This window comes from Myodes glareolus, chromosome 18, assembly GCF_982192425.1.
Source record: "Myodes glareolus chromosome 18, mMyoGla1.1, whole genome shotgun sequence".
In the NCBI taxonomy this organism is placed as follows: Eukaryota; Metazoa; Chordata; class Mammalia; order Rodentia; family Cricetidae; genus Myodes; species Myodes glareolus.
Window position 1 is genome coordinate 49,342,774 of NC_142043.1, and position 19,796 is coordinate 49,362,569.

Below are 19,796 nucleotides of genomic sequence, written 5' to 3' on the forward strand. Positions count from 1 at the left end.
TAAGGTTCTGTGGTTAAGAAATATGTATATATATATCCAGAGGGCAGAATCAGGTCAGACGGCATTGTCAGAAAAAGGCAAATAAGAAATTCCTTCTTCTTTCTCTTTTTCTTGAAAGTATTCATTCAGAAAATTAGTAGAAGATTGATCAGGTGAAGGGAAGTACAGTGCATTGCAGTCAGGTAAATTTATGAGCGTGAAGACAGAGTACAAGATAGCAAAAAGATAAGATACGTCATTGACTATAATAAATGTGAATGGACTAAATTTCTTTAGTTAACACAGAAGCCACTGCTGTGAGTGCAAATTGAGAAGGGCAGGCTAGAGGGAGGGAATGGGGTCCACAGTTCTGAGTTAGGAGAGCACTAGCTTTAGAATAATTGGTCTTCCAAATAAACTGCCAAATTTCGCACTGTAAAAATTAAGAAAAGTACTGGATAATGGAAGAAAACGTTTGAATAAGAGCATCCTAAAGGGTCTTTATCTGTAAACATGGTGTACTTGGCTTCTATTCTGTCATTTTGTTTTGTTTTGTTTTTGCCTCCACCTCCCCTAGCTGAGGACCTCGCTCTTGTTTTACCACTGCGCTAAACTCTCAACCCCCTGTTTGCCTTTTAAGGTGTTTTCTCAGCTCATCTTTTACTTTTTTTTTTTAAATATATACTTAACATTCTGATTACTGGTTTTAACTTGAAGTTTTGATAATTAGCCTGACTGAAAAAGATGGTGCACCCTGGAAAGACAAACTTGTGCATAATAAGTGGCCAATGTATAGCACATAAGTAGCATACAAGATCCACTTGTTACACACAGGGAGCTAACTGATTCTGCTCTTCTTTTCTAGAAATATTAAAAGTCTTTCGGATATCCAAATAGTACAGGTTGCATGTGGTTACTATCACTCACTTGCACTTTCTAAAGGTAAGCATTTGGCCTTTTCTTTCTAAAAGTTATTGTTCGGTGCTTTGAACAAAAAGACCTAACTTTCTACTTTTATAGGATTTGTCCTGCATTTGGATTGTTTTCAATATGTGTTTTAAATCAGCTAAGTTTTCACATACACAGAACTGCTAAAATATTGAGATTGTTGCCTGTAAACCAGTTTCAGGATAATCTTTACAGTGTTAAGGTTTTTACTCATGAACATGATACTCCATGTAATTCTCTCTTTAAGTTTTTCTTACTAGTTTTTGGTGTGTTTAAGACAGGTTTTCACTGCGTAGCTCTTGATATTTTTGAACTCACTATGTAGACTATGTAAGCTTGCCTCCAACTCAGAGATCCGACTGCTTCTGCCTCCAGAGTACTGAGATTAAAAGAGTGTGCCACCACTGCCTGACACTAGTATTTTCATTTATCTGCAAATACCTTATACATCTTTATTATGTTTTTCACTAGGTATTTGATTTTTTTTTGTGCTTTATTTTTTGTTTACTATATAGGCCCAAAACTGAGTTATATGTCTTAATTACTAAATTTTTAAAAGCCGTTAGTTCAGAGGAAACTTGCTCTCCGCCATCTCATTAAATTTTATTTCTAAGCTTTTTAGGAATTAAGCACAGAGGAGGATAAGTATCGTATTAGTTTTGCTTACATTCTTCTTTCTGGTTTAACTTATTCATATGCCAACTAATGATTGGAAAATAAACAGAAACCATGAAAAATAGAAAAATAAAAAAAAACCATGTTTTTTGCGTTACCACTTAAAAAGATAAAACTTGAACAGGAGAAGTGACTCTTCCAGAGGCCCTGAGCTCAGTTCCCAGCACCTATGTAAGGCAGCTCTGTAACTCCAGCTCCAAATGATCAACATGGACTGGAGAGATGGCTCAGTGGTTAAGAGCACTGCCTGCTCTTCCAAAGGTCCTGAGTTCAAGTCCCAGCAACCACATGGTGGCTCACAACCATCTGTAATGAGGTCTGGTGTCCTCTTCTGGCCTACAGACATACATACAGACAGACCATTGCATACAAAATAAATAAATAATAAATAAATAAATAAATAAATAAAAGAAGTTACTACTTAAAAAAAAAAAAAAGCCCAAATGATCAACACTTTCTTGAGTGTGCACACACACAGTGGAACACATGAATAAAAATACAATGATAAATTCAGCTCGGCATGGTGATACATCCCTATAAAGCCCAGCACTTGGGAAGCTGAAGCAGGAAGATTTCTGCAAGTTCCATGCCAGCTTAGACTATGCCAGAAAATAAGTTCTAGTGCCTCTATTACTTACTATTTTAGTAAATGCCTGATGGGGTCTACTGTAAACAAAATACTAGGTTTTAACTTAGTAAACAAGGCTAGCCAGAGTTACACAAAGAAACCGACTCAAAAAAAAAAGAAATAAAACAACAACAAAAAGTTTGCCATTTGAAGCTGGTTTTTATTTTTTTGGATTCTGTAGCTTTAGGTAGTATCATAGTCATGCAGCAAGCTTTCTGAGCGTTTTGTGTGAACTATATACACTTAAGTATACAGTATACAGTAAGTGATAGCTGCATTCCTGGACCTCGTAGGATCACACAAATTACAGCATAATTATATACTGTGAAAGGTCTGTAGGGAAAACGTTTACAGTGCATAGAACATTTAATGAGAATGAGATTTCATCTGTGGTATCCAAGAATGAAGACTAGAAGTGAGTGAGCTGAACAAAAAGTTAGAAGGTGATTAAGGTGGTGAAATGAGCACATGCGTGCAAAGGAGTATAAGTGTGGCTGGAATGCGGTTAAGTGGGGAGTGTTCATCCTGAGTGTATTGGGAAGCTCCAGACTTCTCCCCTCAAGTCTACCCTTTTTGGTTTTGTTTTCTTTGGCTTTTTTGTTTGTTTGTTTTATTTGTTTTTGAGGCAGAGTCTTAACTCTAGCTCAGGCTGTCCTTGAACAAAGGTTGAAGGGTGGCTAACTTATTTTTTTAACTATGTGTACACAGATTTGGATCCAAAGGACAGCCTTGGCAGTTAGTCTTCTGGTGACATATACCCTTTCTTTTTCTTTTTTTTCTTTTCTTTTTTCTTTTTTTTTTCCTTTTGGAGACAGGTTGTCACTACTTTGAACCTTACTAAATGAGTTAGGATAAGCTGACTAGCCAGTGAACCTGAGACACATTACTGGCTCCTCTTCCCAGTGCTAGAGATTGCAAGAGCACGTTCCTATACCTGGCTTCCCCTCCTCCCACATGGATTCTGGGAGCCTATTGAGCTCCTTTCCACTTTCCCAGCTGAGCCATTTCCCCAGCCTAGAAGCTTAGTTTTAAATGTGTACTATTTTGTAGTATAAACTTTAAAATTTACTCATTATTGTGCTTACTAGATTATTGTTTGTTGTTTTAGTAAAAAATATCTGAACTTGCAAAATAGTCTGACAGATGAATCAAAAGTGACAGGCATGGGCTGGAGAGATGCTCAGGTTAAGAGCACTGACTGCTCTTCAGTTCCCAGCCCACATGGCAGCTTACAACTGTCTGTAACTCCAGTTCCAGGAGATCTGACACTTTCACACTAATGCACGTAAAATAAAGTTAAATTAAGAAAAAAGAGGCAAACAGAGAAAATGATTAAAGGAATCAGGAAGGATGCTAAAAAAAAAAAAAGGATCCTATTACTAGAAAGAAAACTGTATGTGACTTGGTAATACTCGGTGGATTTAGATTTGGTGATGTCTGAGAAGGGTCATGACATCCCTGGATATATGCCTCTGATAGAGGGCAGTACTGGGAAGAGAGAAGTATGGGAAGTGGAAATAGGTAGGGTAGGAGACATCACTCATTTTGGTCATATTGAATTAGAAGTGGTTTTGGAACATCCATGTATGGGTGTCAGAAAAACAGTATGTTACAAGGTGTTTCTTTCTGTTTCATTTTGTATATGTTGATAACTGAAGCCTTGAGATTAGCAGAGTACTTGGGGAGAAGTTAGAGAGTAAGAGAGAAAGATGAGGAATGTTAGTGAGGGACAGTCATTTGTTTTAGAGCGTCCGTCCTTAGTGAACCGCACGCATCCTTAATTTGTATTACTATTTACCAGTGTTTTTCTCAGACTTAAAAGCATTCTGATAAGGAATGTCTTTTAGGTAGTGGTATGTTTTCATAGAAAGAAACAAACTTCATTGCTAGTAAGTATGTATTTTCATCTAATGACAGGATGTCTCAAAAGAGTATTAGTATATTAAATAATGCAAATTATGTGTGTGTAAAATAATTTTATTATTTTTGTCTTACAGCAAGTGAAGTTTTCTGTTGGGGACAGAATAAATATGGCCAACTGGGTCTAGGCATTGACTATAAAAAACAGACTTCACCACAGCTCATTAAGTCTTTACTTGGAATTCCATTCATGCAAGTTGCAGCAGGAGGAGCCCATAGTTTTGTACTCACCCTTTCTGGGGCTATCTTTGGATGGGGACGTAACAAATTTGGTCAGCTAGGTCTTAATGATGAAAATGGTAGGTTCTCATTATGTTCAAGTATATGTTTTAAAAGATCATTTTCCGAGACGAATGAGTGCTTTTTAAGAGTATTGGAGATATGTATGCCCAGATCTTCTCAGGACAAGTAGAGGTGGAATTGAGGATATTAATTTAAAATTTTAATGTGGTAATATTTTATGAAGATCATGGGAAGGTAAAAAATTAGCATATAATAAGTTGGAAAATTTTTTTGAGGCCTGGAGATAGAGCTCAGTGGAAAAGCTCTTGCCTAGTATGCACAAGGCTCCTGGGTTCAACCCCCAGTACCTTCCCCCCACCAAAACAAGGAAAGTATTTTTAGATCGTTTGGACTGAGGGTATAAGATAGCTCCATGGTAGAGTGCTGCCTACCACACAGGAACCTATGGTTTTAATCCTCAGCACTGGAAGAAAAGAAGTTTATGCTGTCTAAATCTTCGTTGCTGGGGGTCAAGACAGTTTACAAATACTACTTTTAATTGGTAGCCAGTGTTGTTCCAGTATTGGCCACCATTAGTGGAAGAAAGCTACAAAATAGTGAAGAAGCTGCATATATTGCTTCTTGGTAGAACATGCATGCAATGGCTTGGCCTGAAACTGAAAAAAAAATTTTCTCTAGGAAAGTAATATGATATATTCAGTTGATGTGTTTCAAATTAGATTTATGTGATCTGAGGTTATTAGATTAACTTTTGATTGAACTTCTTTTTACACTGATGATAGTCTTGAAAATAAACATTTTTAATAAAAAATGACAATTTTTAAAGTTATAATATTTTATCTGCCAGTATTTTAATTATTAATGGCACACAAGTCCATAGTTTTTAAAATTCAACATACTTTTAATGACTGAGGTGGCCAAAGTGAGCTTTTACCTAGTAACGACTGGTAAATGATAAGCAAATAATTTTCTCATAGAATTAGATGATTTTTATTCTGAATAAAAGTATGTTCATATTATGCTGTGTATATGTTTTTCCACAAAAAGCAGAAAGTATGGTAGGCTATTGAGTAGGATCTCTGAGATTAGCCATTGTAGAATAAATAATGATACACATGCAGAGAATCTGAAACACTAAACTGGATTGCTCAGCCTTGTGCACATTGGCATAAGGGTGATTTAATACTCATCTTTGAATTGTTTATCATAGGAGTAGAGATTGGTGGTCCTGGAAACCCAATTTTATAGTCTTTTCTCTTACAAAGTCTTTGAGTGATAGTAAAAATTAGTATTATGTATACTGAGTTTGGAAATCTATAGAGGAAGCACATTTTAGAAGAATTTTAGTTTAAAAAATATCATTAACATCTTTTATTGGAATTTTCAGATAGGTATGTTCCTAATTTACTAAAGTCACTAAGATCTCAGAAAATAGTTTATATTTGTTGCGGAGAAGATCATACTGCTGCATTAACCAAGGTATTGTATTTATAAAACTTTTTATTATTCACAGTAATTTTTTCATAATTGGTGAATGCTTTTGTGATATTTCCATTAAACTTGAGCAGTTTTTGTGTTTCAGAAACTTTATCTTTAAAAAGACCTAAATTATTTTTGAAAATAACTTGTCTTAATGTTCAGGGTGAGGAACTGTGCGTTTTGATACACTGTCACATGCGATTGCAGCAGTGTTTAGATGGTTATGTAGCCCAGCTCACCTTAAACTGTAGACACTCCCCTTTCTGGGTGTCCTGAGTGCTGGGGTCGCAGGCATTCAGTACATGCCTAGCACTTTTTGGAGGGGTGTTTGTCTGTGGTGTTGATAATAGAAATTAAAACTTAAGACCTTGGGTGTACTAGGTCACTTCTCTACCACTGAGCCACATCTCCAGCCCTTTTTTATGTTAAGTTAGGAGCTTGCTAAATTGCTTAGGCTGATCTTGGGTTTTTAATCATGTTAGCCTCCTGAGTAGCTGGGATTATTAAAAATTATGAATGAAAATGAATTTAGTTTATCAGGCTTACAGTGCGTGCTATATGTCAGTCCCATTTGTACTCTGTCATTCTGCCTAATTTGCATTAAGCTTCTATTTGGTTTATAAATATTTTATAACAAGCAGTGAATTTTTGTTATATGTTAGGCTGAGTACTATGCTAGCAATTACAGTGTGTTTTCAGAACAGTGTTTTTCAGTTTATCATTCAGTCTTGATATGTTTCATTTTCTGGGGTATTTCTGTGGTGACTATATGTCAAATGAAAATGAACATATTCAGATGATGGGTGTAGCCCAGTAAAAGGTTATGTAGGGACTTACATGAGATCCTGAACAATACAAAACCAAAACAGAGTGCAGCTAATCTTTTCTGGAAAAATATATTGTGTTTATTCAATTAACATAAAGATTCTGGGAAATTGTTCTTTGGTCAGATTAGAAGTTGTTTCAGAAGGGCTAGGGATGTAGGAGTTGGAAAAGTGCTTGTCTGACAACAGGAGGTTCTGGGTTCTATCCCAAGCACCACTTCAACTGAGTAGGGTGGTGGGGGATAGAGGAAGGCAGGCAGAAAGTTAAAAAATCTAAAGCTGTCTCTGTGTAGGTATGGCTGTCCTGGAACTTGATCTGTAGACCAGGCTGACCTCAAATTCACAGAGATAAGCCTGCCTCTGCCTCTGCCTCCTGTGTGATGGGATTAAAAGATGTGTGCCATCACTGCCTGATTTCACTAATATTATTTTGTCTTGTATAACTGGTAAAAGACATTAACCCCCACACACACACTTTTTTTTTTTTTTTTTTAATAAAGAGTCTCACTCTGTAGCCCTGGCGGAGCTTAGATCAATGTCTTCAGAGTCACAGAATCTGGTTTGATTGCTGTCACCCACATGACAGCTCACAGCCATTTGTAATTCAGTTTCAGGGGATCAGATGACCCCATCTGACCTCTGGGGCACTGCACTCACATCCAGGTAAAACACTCAAACACAAAAATGGGATTAAACTGGATTGGATTGGGGAACAGAGCTCAGGTGTACAGTATGCACTGGTTTCCATAAGGTCACGAGAGGAGGAAAGAAACTCAGAATTGCTGTTTTAGTTTTACTTTTTAGACAAAAATCTTTGTTTGGTTTTGGTTTGTGTATTTTGAGACAGAGTTTCTCTGTGTGGTCCTGACTGTCCTGGAACTCACTCTGTAGACCAGGCTGGCCTTGCACTCAGAACTCACAGATATTAACCTGCCTCCACCTTCTGAGTGCTGGGATTAAAGGCTGAACTTTGACAAAATCTTAACATAGCTGAGACTGTCCTCAGTTTTGTGATCAGTCTCGGACTCTCTGGTCTGGCATTACAAGTTCCCGTTGAATTCTAAATGTAGCTGAGAATGACCTTGAACTTCTGATTCTCCTGCTTCCACTTTCTGAGCACTAGAATCACAGGTGTGCACCACCATACCCACATTATACAGTGTTAGCACTGGAAACCAGAGCTGTGCGTGTTAGGCAAGCCCTCTACCAACTAAGTTCTATCCCATCCCTACTCTGTATTGGATATGGAAAGTTTCTTAAAGTGCGCCTTTATACTATAATATATAAAAAATTATGCTGTTAGGTGTTGAAAGCAGTATGTAAAATTGCACACACATAACTACAGTTATGAAGAAAAGTGTCAAATTGAAAAACACTGTGGTTGGGGCTGGAGAGACAGCTCAGTGGTTAACAGCACTGACTACTCTTCCAGAAAACCCAGGTTCAATTCCCAGCACCCACATGGCACCTCACAACTGTTTGTAACTTCAGTTCCAAGGGACCCAACACTCATGCAAAACACTGGCAAAAAAATAACTAAATTTAAAAAAAGAAAAACACTGGTTGTGTTAGGTTGTAGTGTATCATATCTCTTTTTTAAAATACATAGCCTCAGTCGGGTGGTGGTGGTTCACATCTTTAATCCCAGCACTCGAGACAGAGACAGGTTGATCTCTGAGTTTGAGGTTGGCCTGGTCTACAGAGTGAGTTCCAGGACAGCCAGGGCTATGCAAAGAAACTGTCTCAAAAAAACAACCAAAAAATTAAAGATTATCTCTTATAGCAACTATGTATGCTTAAAATCATATCTGCATTTACTTGCATGTACTCTGTATGTAGAGCCTTTTGTTTGTTTTTATTTTGTTTTTGACAGAATTTCCCTATAGAACTTGAGCTGGCCTTAAACTCGTTATCTTTTTGCCCCTCTCTTCCTGATGGGAGGACATCACATTCAATTTAGGTCCAGCATCTGTGTTCAAGGAATAACTAGCTTCCTAACTAAAGATAGTGGTATTTTAAAGTTTTTTTGAAATGTTAGAAATGTGTCCTTTGAATTAAAAAAAAAAGAATATAATGATAATCAGAAGCAGTGCAATTAAGTACTTCCTGACTCTTTGCTCACGTCATGGTAGTTGTTATTTGGTAAGGTGTCACTGACGAAACTCTTGGGCAGTCTTTTAATCGCTTCTCTAGTGCTGAGATTACCATTGTGCACCACCATGCCCAGCAGTAATTACTTCTGAAATGAACGCTGAAATTGTTTGATAGTAATGTAAATGTCATTTACTTCTTTAAAAATCTGTGAAAACCTGCCTGGTGGTTCAAGCCTGTGGTCATAGCTCCGTGAGATGTTGAAGCAGGCGGCCTTCCTGTACTAAGATCAAGTTCAGAACCAACCAACCTTGACATCTCAGTGAGATTCTGTTTCAAAGTAAAAGGGAAAGGCTGGTGAGATAGCTCAGCAGATAAAGGTGCTTGCAGGCTGTCCTGGAAACCTGAGTTGACTGGCCAGAACTCAGTAGTAAAGGAGGAAGGAGAGAATCAGCTCCATAGAGTAGTTCTCTGACTACATGTGTTCCACATGTATAGCATATACTCCACACTAACAATACATCTTTAAAATGTTCTACATAAAAAGAGTCTGAAGTTGTATTCTGAGTGCTTGTCTCACATGCAGTGAGCTGTAGGGTTAGTCCCCTACTGTCACACATTCTTACCTTCTTGAGTCAGCCATCATCTGTTTAATTTCAAGGGCTGGAAAGAAAACATTTAGTCTGTGTTAAAGGTCAGACTCATATGTCTGAACAGTTTTTGTTTCATTGAGCTTCTTCATACGTTGTTTGTTGTTTTCCAGGAAGGTGGAGTGTTCACCTTTGGAGCTGGAGGGTATGGCCAGTTGGGTCATAATTCTACCAGTCATGAAATAAACCCAAGAAAAGTTTTTGAACTTATGGGAAGCATTGTTACTCAGGTTGCTTGTGGAAGGTAAGCTATGGTAAAGAAGAGAGAAGTTTGGTCTCTAGACTGATTATTGAACTGTTGACCTTGATGATACACTCTTGTAATTCTAGCACTTGGCAGGTCACATAGGGAGTCCCTGTTTCAAACAAACAACCTACTCCCCTGTCCCTATTCCAAGAAAAATTTCACATTTTTTCCCCTTTGTTTCAAGGCATGGTTTTTCTGTGTAACCCTGACTGACCTGGAACTCACTCTGTAGACCAGGCTGGCCTCAAACTCGGAGATCCACCTGCCTCTGCCTCCCAAGTGCTAGGATTAAAAATGTGTGCCACTACCACCCAGCAAAATTTACAGGTTTTTTTTTGTTTGTTTGTTTTTTGTTTTTGTTTGTTTTTGTTTTTTCGAGATAGCTCAGCTGTTAAAGGCTAGGCTCACAACCAAAAAAATTGGTTTTTTAAAGGGTTATGTAATAAATTATCTTAGGGTTCCAATTAATAGTCTGAGGCAAACATTTCTCCTGAATGTCTGAGTAGCTACTGAGGAGTTAGTCAAAGTAACAGCTGTCTTATGGTGATTCTGTTTGCAGTCATGTTCCAATGTAATGGAATCATTTTATATTTCTGTAAACAGCACTAATTCAATCTCACGTAGCCCGGGATGGCCTTGAACTCACAGAGCTCTGTCTGCCTCTGTCTCCCTGAGTGCTGGCATTAAAGGTGTGCACCACCACCACCGCCTGGCCTCTATGGCTGACTAGTAGTTTAGCTCTGCACTCTGATCTTCAGGCAAGCTTTATTTGTGTAAACACAGAGTGTCACCACATGACTTAAGAGCGCTGATTGCTTTTCCCTGGGGGCCCGAGTTCTATTTCCAGCACCTCTATGGTATCTCACAACCATCTCTAACTCCAGATCCAATACCCTTTCCTGACTTCCATGGACACCAGGCATGCATGTGGTGTATAGACAAAATACCCATTCAAAATACAAGCAAAATACCCATATACATAAAATAAAGTAACACTTTATTTAAAAACAAAAAAGAAGAAATAAATGGGACCCAGGACTAGTGGGGGATATCTGTTAATAAAGTACTTGCCTTGCTAGGACAAGGACCTGAGTTCAGTATCCACAATCTATATAAAATGCTGGACACGGTGACATGTGCTTATAAGCCTGACATTGATGAGACAAAAACAGAATTTCTGGGGTTTGCTGACCAGCCACTGTAGCCTAATTATAGAGCCAGGCTACTGAAAGACCTTGTGTCAGAAGAAATGATACCAGATTGAGATTGACCCCAAAGCCCTGGACATAAATGGTCCTCAGTTCTCTCAATCTTCCTAATAGCTGGGTTTGATTAATGGCACGAGCCATTTTATCTGGCCAATAGTACTTTTAGGTATGCACACAGATGTAAAGTTCGCGAAGTCATTTTGTCTTTTTGTTGCCTGTGACTATGGTGTAATTGAGAAAATGCTGTCCAATTCCAATGTACTTTATCTTTGTTTGCTTTTGCTTTTGAGGATAGGGTCTATCTGTGTAACTCTGACTGTCCTGAGACTAGATCTGTAGGCCAGGCTGGCTTTGAACTCTGAGAAATCCATCTGCGTCTGCTAGGATAGAAGGCATGTCACGGCCAGGCCCAGTATGCTTTATCTTTTGTTCTATTTTCTTCCAAGAATTTTTAGATTTGGATCTTGACCCATTTGCTGTTTTGTGGCAGTTTTGGGGATTGAACCAGGGCATTATACATACTTCGCAAGTGTTTTTCCCTTGAACTGCATCCTTAGCCTTTGTTTTTTGAGACAACATTTCCTTATGTAGCTCAGGCTGGCTTAGAACTCATCATATAGCCGAAACTTACTTTGAACTTGGAGCAGTCTTTTACTACAGTCTCCCAAGTGGTAGGTTTACGTGTATTAATTCTTGTAATAAGTCAGTAAATTTTGGCTTTGTTCTTCTGCACAGAGATAGCCAGTTTTGCCAGCATTTTTTGTATAAAAGACTTTTCTTTCTATACCTAATGATTTCTGACATGCTTGCTGAGATGCATTTGGTCTTAAAAACACTCTAGAACTTAATTTTGGGCTGTATGCTAACACTGTGCAGTTTTAACTGCTGTAACTTTGTATCATGTTTTAAGTCATGAAGCGTGAGCCCAGCAGTCTTGTTTTACTGTTGGTGAGGCAGTCTTGCTGTGTAGCTCTGGCTGTCCTCAAGCAGAAGCCTACAGCACCATTTCAGCTTACTTTCTTCGTAAGATCATATAAACTGGACTGGAGAGAATGCTCGGTGAATAAAAGCACTTGCTCTTGTGGAGGACCTGAGTTCAGTTCCCAGCCCTCATGGCAGTTCACAACTAATTGAAACTCCAGTTCCTGGAGATCACATTCCCCCTTCTGTCCTCTCTGTACACCGCATGCACTTGCAAGCAAAAGAATGCACATACATGCAAGCAAAAGAATCATATGCATAAAATACAAATAAAATCTTTTTGAAAAATTATATTTACTGTTTCACATCCATTGAGAGTTCTAATGAGTTTTAGTTTTTCTGAAAAAAATACATTGCTTGGGTTATTATAGAGTTTACATAGAATTTGTATATAATTTTACTTTATTTAGGGTAGCATTGATAGCCTAATATAAAATATTTCCATCAGTCCTTGAGCATAGGTTAGCTTTCCATTTATTTACATACTATTTACATACTTAATTTCTTATGTGTTTGTGGGTATCTACTTGCATGGAAGCCAGAAATGCCTTCCTTGGTCTCTTCACCTTGTTTTTTGTGACAGGCTTTCTCTCTCGACCTGGAGTTTACTGGTTGGCTTGACTGGCTTGATAGTAAGGCTCCTTTTATTTTCCTATCTGCACCCTAGCTCTGAGTTTGTAGGTGTCCAGGCACACACTGCTTGCTCTATACCTGGCTCCTTTATATGGAAACTGAAGTCCTCATGCTTACATAGCAAGCACTTCACCCACTGAACCAGTGCCCTAGTCCAAAGATAAGCTTCTTTCACTAGTTGTCATAACAGGGTGTTTTAGTTTTGTTTTCTGGTGGATAGTTTAAGGTGCACCACATATATCGTGATGCCATCTGCACATAGGTATGACTTTCTCCATTTCCAATTTGAATACATTTTATTTCTTATTCTTGTCAATTTGGTCTGACTAGGACTTGCTGGACTGTGTGGAATAAAAGTGGGAGAAAGAGGACATCTTGCTTGTTTGTGACCTTAGAGGAAAGTCTTTTTACCATTGAATATGTATTCAATGTTGAGTTTTTCCCATATGACTTCATTATGTTTGTCTTTTCAGTCTGTCAAGTATTTAAGTTCATTAGATACTTACTTTCTATATCTCTTGGGTTTTGTCATTTGTTTTTTAATTAATTAGGTGTGTGCAGTGATCAGTTAGTATTCTGGGCCACCCTTGCATTACAGGAATAAATCATACTTGATCATAATGAATATTCTTTAGTTTACCTGGGACTTTTTGTTTTGATAAGGTCTCACTATGTAGCTCTGGCTGCCCAAAAACTTAAAATCCTGCTTCCTCCTAAGTGCTGACATTACACAAGTGCCACCATGTCTAGGCTTCCACTTTCATTTCTGGTTTTAGTAGTTCGAATTGTCTCTCAGTCAGTCTAGCCCATAGCTGATGAGATTCTTTTAAAAGTTGTTTTATTTTAAGGCGGAGTCTCACTCTGTAGCCCTGACTGTCTGTGTGTGGTCCTGGCTAGCCTTGAACTCACAGAAGTCAGCCTTCCCAACTCCCAAGTGCTGGAACTAAAGCTATGCACCATACTTGTCAATTTTGTTATTTTAAGACAAAATAATAATATGTGTATTAGATTCTGCCAGTGTAATCCTTAACCTGGATGAGAGATAAATTCTCACTGTTTAGTACTTACATCCATTTTCCCAGAATTTTTGAAAACTTCTTGCTTTGTTATGACAGTGTTGTCATAAATTACATACTTACATTGCTACTTAAAAATGCTACCTCATTATCATTAAACTTACTCTTGTACACAGACATCTGGTTTTGTTTATCTCTGTTGGTTATGCATATAATTTATATAGTTGTCTTATTTGCATGTATTATTGACTGGTATGCTAGTATAATGTTCATTAAAGTACTGATGATCAAGATATCTTTCTGGGAAAACTCAGTATTTCACAGTTATGTACTATGTCTGCCTTAAGAGTTTTGTACATTTTGTTTGGTCTTAGGTTTTTTGTTTTGTTTTGTTTTGTTTTGTTTTGTTTGAGACAGGGTTTCTCCATGTCATTCTAGTTTCTTTGTGTAGCTCTGTCTGTCCTAAAACTCTGTAGACCAGGCTGGCCTCAACTTTACAGAGACCCGCCTGCCTCTGTCTCCTCTAAGTGCTAAGATCAAAGACATACACGCCTCTTTGCGAGCTATTTTTGAAGGTTATTTCTATCAGATTAAACAATTTTTCTTTTCTTCCTAGTTTCATTTTCTGTATGTTTGCTTTTAGTGCTAGGGATTGATTCCAGCATCTTATCCATGCTAGGCAAGCACTCTGCCAGTGAGGTGCATCCCAGCCCCATTCCTAGTTGTTAATGTTGCTCCTTGTGTATCTGCTGAGACGATTTGTGATTTTTATTGTATGTGGTGTGCATATTCAGAGGCCAGAACAGAGCATTGATGTCTGTCTCTGTCACTCTCTGCAGCATTACCTTGAGATAGGAACTCAGTGAGCTGGAAGTTCACCATTTCAACAAAACTGGCTGGTCAGTAAGCTCTCAGGACTAGCCAGTTTGTCCCTACTCCACGTGCTGGGTTTACAAGCACACAACTATTCAGACCTGACCGTTTAAATATGATGGTAGGTATTCTGATCAGTTCCCCATGAGCAAACACTCATACCCACTGAGCCATCTTCCCAGTCCCAATTTATTTATTTTTAAAAAATATTTTTTTATTGTGTATACAATATTCTGTCTGTGTGTATGCCTGCAGGCCAGAAGAGGGCACCAGACCTCATTACAGATGGTTGTGAGCCACCATGTGGTTGCTGGGACTTGAACTCAGGACCTTTGGAAGAGCAGGCAATGCTCTTAACCACTGAGCCATCTCTCCAACCCCCCAATTTATTTTTTAAGAGAAGGATTATGACTGGGCGGTGGTTGTGCATGCCTTTAATCTCAGCACTCGGGAGGCAGAGCCAGGTGGATTTCTATGAGTCCGAGGCCAGCCTGGTCTACAGAACGAGTTCCAGGCTCCAAAGCTACACAGAGAAACCCTGTCTCGAAAAACAAACAAGCAAACAAAAAGAGAAGAATGTTGGCTAATTTTTATTTTTCTAAGTATGTTGTTTGGAATTTAATCTTAAGTCAGGTTTTTCTATCATTTTATTCTAGGCAGCATACCTCTGCATTTGTTCCTTCTTCAGGACGAATTTATTCCTTTGGTCTTGGTGGTAACGGGCAGTTGGGAACTGGTTCAACAAGCAACAGAAAAAGTCCTTTCACTGTAAAAGGAAATTGGTTTTCTTATAATGGGCAGTGTCCACAAGATATTGGTAAGTGTTAATGTATTGAACCTCTCTGCTACATATATTAAAGCTCTTATTAAAATGTTGGTCTTCTGGGACTAGAGAGATGGCTCACCCACTGGCTGCCTTTCCAAAGGTCTTGAATTCAGTTCCCGGCTCATAACCGTCTATAATAGGATCTAATGCCTTCTTCTGGCATGCAGGCATACATGCAGAGCACTCATACATAAAATATAAATAAATAAAACTTTTAAAAAATGTTCGTCTCCCATGTTTATAGGCACTCCAAGATAAAACATTGAATTACAAGTATGGTGGTAACAGTAAGAACATTGAGTTTAGTCTAGCTTGGGCTTATGGCAAGACCCAAAATACATGTGTGACGAGTCTTTTTCTGTCCCACCAGCCAACTCCCAAATAATGGCACAGAGACTTCTTATTAGTTATGAAAGCTCTACCTAAAGCTTATGCTTGTTCCTAACTAACTCTTATAACTTAAATTAACCCATTTATATTAATATATGTAATGTGGTGTTACCTCTCCTCCATCTTGCACCTCTTGTTTCCTCTCAGTGTCTCCTGTGTGCCTAGATTCTTCCTCCTCTTCCTTTCTCTCTCCTGAAATCCTGCCTATAGGGAGGGCTGTTACAGAGAAATCCTGTCTCAAAAACCAAAAAAAAAAAAAAAAAAGAAGAAGAAGAAGAAGAAGAAGTTGTGCATTTCTGTTTATGACATTTACTTCTGGACTCCACAGTGAATGACAAGCCCATGCTGGTTTTGACACAGCATCATATAGTACTTGCCTATAAAGGCTTATCCAGCAATGTCATTGTTAATACATTGTTGCAAAAAGTTAGGAACAACTCAGGTGTCTGACAAGAGGTGAATGAGTGATAGACAGGAGATATCGTAAAATTGAATTTATCCCTCTTTGCAGTTTTAAGAGAGGTGTCACTATTTAGGTGAAGCTCAACTCACAGATCCGTCTGCCTGCCTTTGCATCCCAAGTGCTGGGATGCAATTTGTTTTCTTTTGAAGCTAAAGATTAAACCCAGAGCTTTGTCAGTGTTAGCTAAGAAGAAGTCTACTATTGAGTTACAGTTTGTGACTTTTGAGAAATCCTTTCTGAACTCTTGTAATCAGTGTGGTCTTAGCCAGATGAAATTTGCCTTCATCTGGCTTAGACCATCTGGAGAGATGGCTCAACAAGTAAGAGCACTTGGTGCTCTTCCAGAGGACATGGCTTCAGTTCCCAACACCCATCATGTCTGGCATCCTTCAACTCCAACTTCAGAAAGCCTGATGGCCTTCTTCTGGTTATCACATGCACACAGCACACACACGCTCACACGCATAAACACACTATACGAACACATGCACATAAATAAAAAATTAAAATAGAAATATTTTAAATAGTATTTTACATTTTGATTTTTTTTAAACTGAGGATTTTTTAAACGTATGTTTTACTAGTTGCAAGGGAGTTATCAAGGAAATTAAGATAGTTTTCCTTTCCTTGAAAAAAGCTAATATTTCTTTAGCAGCAGCTACAAGTTGTGGTGTGGAGATTAGAGGACAACTTTGGAAAGTCAGTTTTTCTCTCTGCCTGAAAGCTTCCGGTGATTTTTCTGTTTCTACCTCCCATTTCAGTGTAGGAGTGCTAGGATTGCAGATGTGATCACTGCAGCTGAGTTTCTTTGGTCTTTTTTGTTTTTTCAAGACGGGTCCTCTGTGTACCCCTGACTGTTCTTGAGCTAGCTTTCTCCCTGCCTCCCTTCCTCCCTCCCATCTGTTTTGAGACAGGGTTTCTCTGTGTAGCCTTGACTGTCCTGGATCTCACTCTGTAAACCAGGTTGGCCTCAAACTTAAGAGATCCACCTGCTTTTACTGAGTGCTAGGATCAAAAGTATGTGCCACACCTCGCTGCATCTGGGTTTCTTTTAAACAGTGGTTTTAAACTTTGGTCATCACACTTGCAAAAACTAGCACTTTTAACTGCTAAACCATCTCCCCAGCCCCTAGCTTAATTTTTATTGATAAATATCTGTCACCTTCTATATCAGTGGTCCTAATTTTCCTAATGTTGTGACCCCCAATCATTAAATTATTTTGTTGCTATTTCATAACTCTGATTTTTGCTACTGCTAGGAATTGTAATGCAAATATCTGTGTTTTTCAATGGTCTTAGGTGATCCCTGTAAAAGGTCATTTGTCCCTCAAATGGATTGTGACTCACAAATTGAGAAATCATTGTTTTATAGACAGTCAATGGAAATAGTTATGCATTATAAAGTATTTACTCAAAATTGCTTAAATGTTCCCATGTTCTTTTTAGAAATTAGTTTCTGTTTGCTCTTTTGAGGTAAAGTCTTGATATGTCACCCAAGCTGTCTCAGATGAGCAGTTCTCTTTCTGCTCACCAAATTCTGAAATCTCAAGCCTGCCCCCTTTAATTTTATTTTATTTTCTTCTAATCTAACCTATCTTTTATAACAACTATTCTAGTTTTATATTTTTTAAGCCGAAATGTGAAATACAGACTAGAAAACAGTTTTGTGCATGGGTACAGATCAGAAGAAAATCTTTGGAATTGCCAAATGATGCTTAGGCTGTGGGGTTATTTCATGGTCATCATTTGCTCAGTCCCATTCCAAGTAGTCAGATCATTCCAAGCCATTTCATGGTATGGAGTCCCCTAGAATGGATGAGAAACCTAGTTTAGATGATCAAGACAATTCTTATTGCAAATTTAATGTTCTGAAAAATATAAGTCTTGGAATCTAATGTCTTACTTTTTTTTTAAATTGTAGATACTGAAGACTGTTTCTGTGTCAAAAGAATTTTCTCAGGTGGAGATCAAAGCTTTTCACATTATTCTAGTCCTCAGGTACTAATATAATTAATTATATAAGTAATCAGTTAGCTTCAAATAAGTTGGTGTAATTTTAGAAACTTATCTTCCCCTTCTTTATATTAGAGATTATTATCTTAATTTTTTTTCTTCAAGTCTACAAAAGGATTTTTTCCCTAAGCTATCTCGTGTTTCAGTTTTTGGTATTTAGGAGATATTGATTACTATTTTTAACAAAAATATTGGCTCTTAATTTTGTGTTGTGACATCTCTTCCTCTGACTGATCTCATTAATTGTAACGTAGAGCTGCGGCCCAGCAGATGACTTCAGATGCCCTGACCCTTCAAAGCAGATCTGGACAATAAATGAAGCTCTGATTCAGAAGTGGCTCAGCTACCCTTCTGGAAGGTTTCCTGTGGAGATAGCCAAGTATGGGAGACATTTTACTCACATATACACAGCCCCAAACCTGTGTACTAGAGCAGTATTTGTGGAGAATTTTCTTTCCTTTTTCTTTTTTACTTTCTTTTTACTTATTCTGTGTCTTTCATATCATGTATCTTGATCCCAGTCATTTCCCCATCTGTTCACATCCTCCTTCTGCCCTTGCACCCTCCCCCACTAAGAATTTTCATTTAAATATGTCCTTGACTGTCATTCTCTGCATGATTTGTATATAAAAGTTTGAGTACTTAAGCTTCCATAGGGGGTGTTTTAAAGAGTTTATTTAAAAGCTTCAGTTTTTTTTTTTAAGATTTATTTATTATGTATACAATGTTTCTCCTGTACACCTCTATGCCAGAAGAGGGCACCAGACCTCATTATAGATGGTTATGAGCCATCATGTGGTTGCTGGGAATTGAACTCAGGACCTCTGGAAGAACAGCCAGTGTGCTTAACCTCTGAGCCGTTTCTCTAGCCCCAAAGCTTCAGTTTTTTCTTTCATGTGAGACTAATTGATACAGTGTGAAACAGAGCTATTTTTAAATTCCATTTTTTTAAATTTATTTATTTATTAAACATTTCCACCTCCTCCACGCCTCCCTTTTCCCTACCCCTCACCACCTCCCCCTCCCTTTCTAATCCTAATAGTAGTCAGGGTTCCCTGCCCCATGGGAAGTCCAAGGTCCTCCCCCCTCCATCTAGGTCTATAAAGGTGAGCATCTAGGTCTATAAAGGCTCCCACAAAGTCAGTCCATGCAGTAGAATCAAAACCCAGTGCCATTGTCCCTGGCTTCTCAGTCAGCCTTCATTGCCAGCCACATTCAGAGAGTCCAGTTTGATCACATGCTCCATCACTCCCAGTCCAGCTGGCCTTGGTGAACTCCCATTAGATGAGTCCCACTGTCTCAGTGGGTGGATGCACCCCTCTTGGTCCTGACTTCCTTGCTCATGTTCCATTTAAATTCCATTTAAACTGTGTTCCTTTGTTTCCTTAATACTTTCTTTGTTTTTTTTTCTTGTTGTTATTTTTAATTAATATTTATTTATTTTGCTTATGTGTGGGTGTGTACATGTGCTGTCGTACACATGTGGCTGTCAGAGGACAACTTGGACAAGTGAGTTCTCTTCCACTTAAAAATTATTTCAAGATTGTCCCATGCTTGGGAATCAGAGGCAGGTGGTTCTCTGAGTTCAGAACTAACATGGTCTTCATATCAAATTCCAAACCAGACAAGGCTACATAGTCCTAGATAGGTCGGAAGGATGAATGTATTTCCTTGAATTTAGTCTTTTGTGGATGGGTGTGTGCACAGGT

At 38.2% G+C, this 19,796-nt stretch overlaps 1 protein-coding gene across 4 annotated transcripts in view; it reads left to right on the forward strand.

Annotated features, from left to right (window-relative positions):
• The window catches only part of Herc4 (HECT and RLD domain containing E3 ubiquitin protein ligase 4), a 76,089-nt gene that overhangs the window by 20,866 nt on the left and 35,427 nt on the right, over positions 1-19,796 (forward strand). For all 4 annotated transcript variants that reach the window (XM_048451594.3, XM_048451597.3, XM_048451595.3 and 1 more), the window contains 7 exons: positions 845-921; positions 4,228-4,449; positions 5,781-5,872; positions 9,551-9,681; positions 15,052-15,212; positions 17,996-18,072; positions 18,342-18,466. In XM_048451594.3, coding sequence (XP_048307551.3) covers positions 845-921; positions 4,228-4,449; positions 5,781-5,872; positions 9,551-9,681; positions 15,052-15,212; positions 17,996-18,072; positions 18,342-18,466 — 885 coding nt within the window. The remainder of the gene's footprint in view (positions 1-844; positions 922-4,227; positions 4,450-5,780; positions 5,873-9,550; positions 9,682-15,051; positions 15,213-17,995; positions 18,073-18,341; positions 18,467-19,796) is intronic.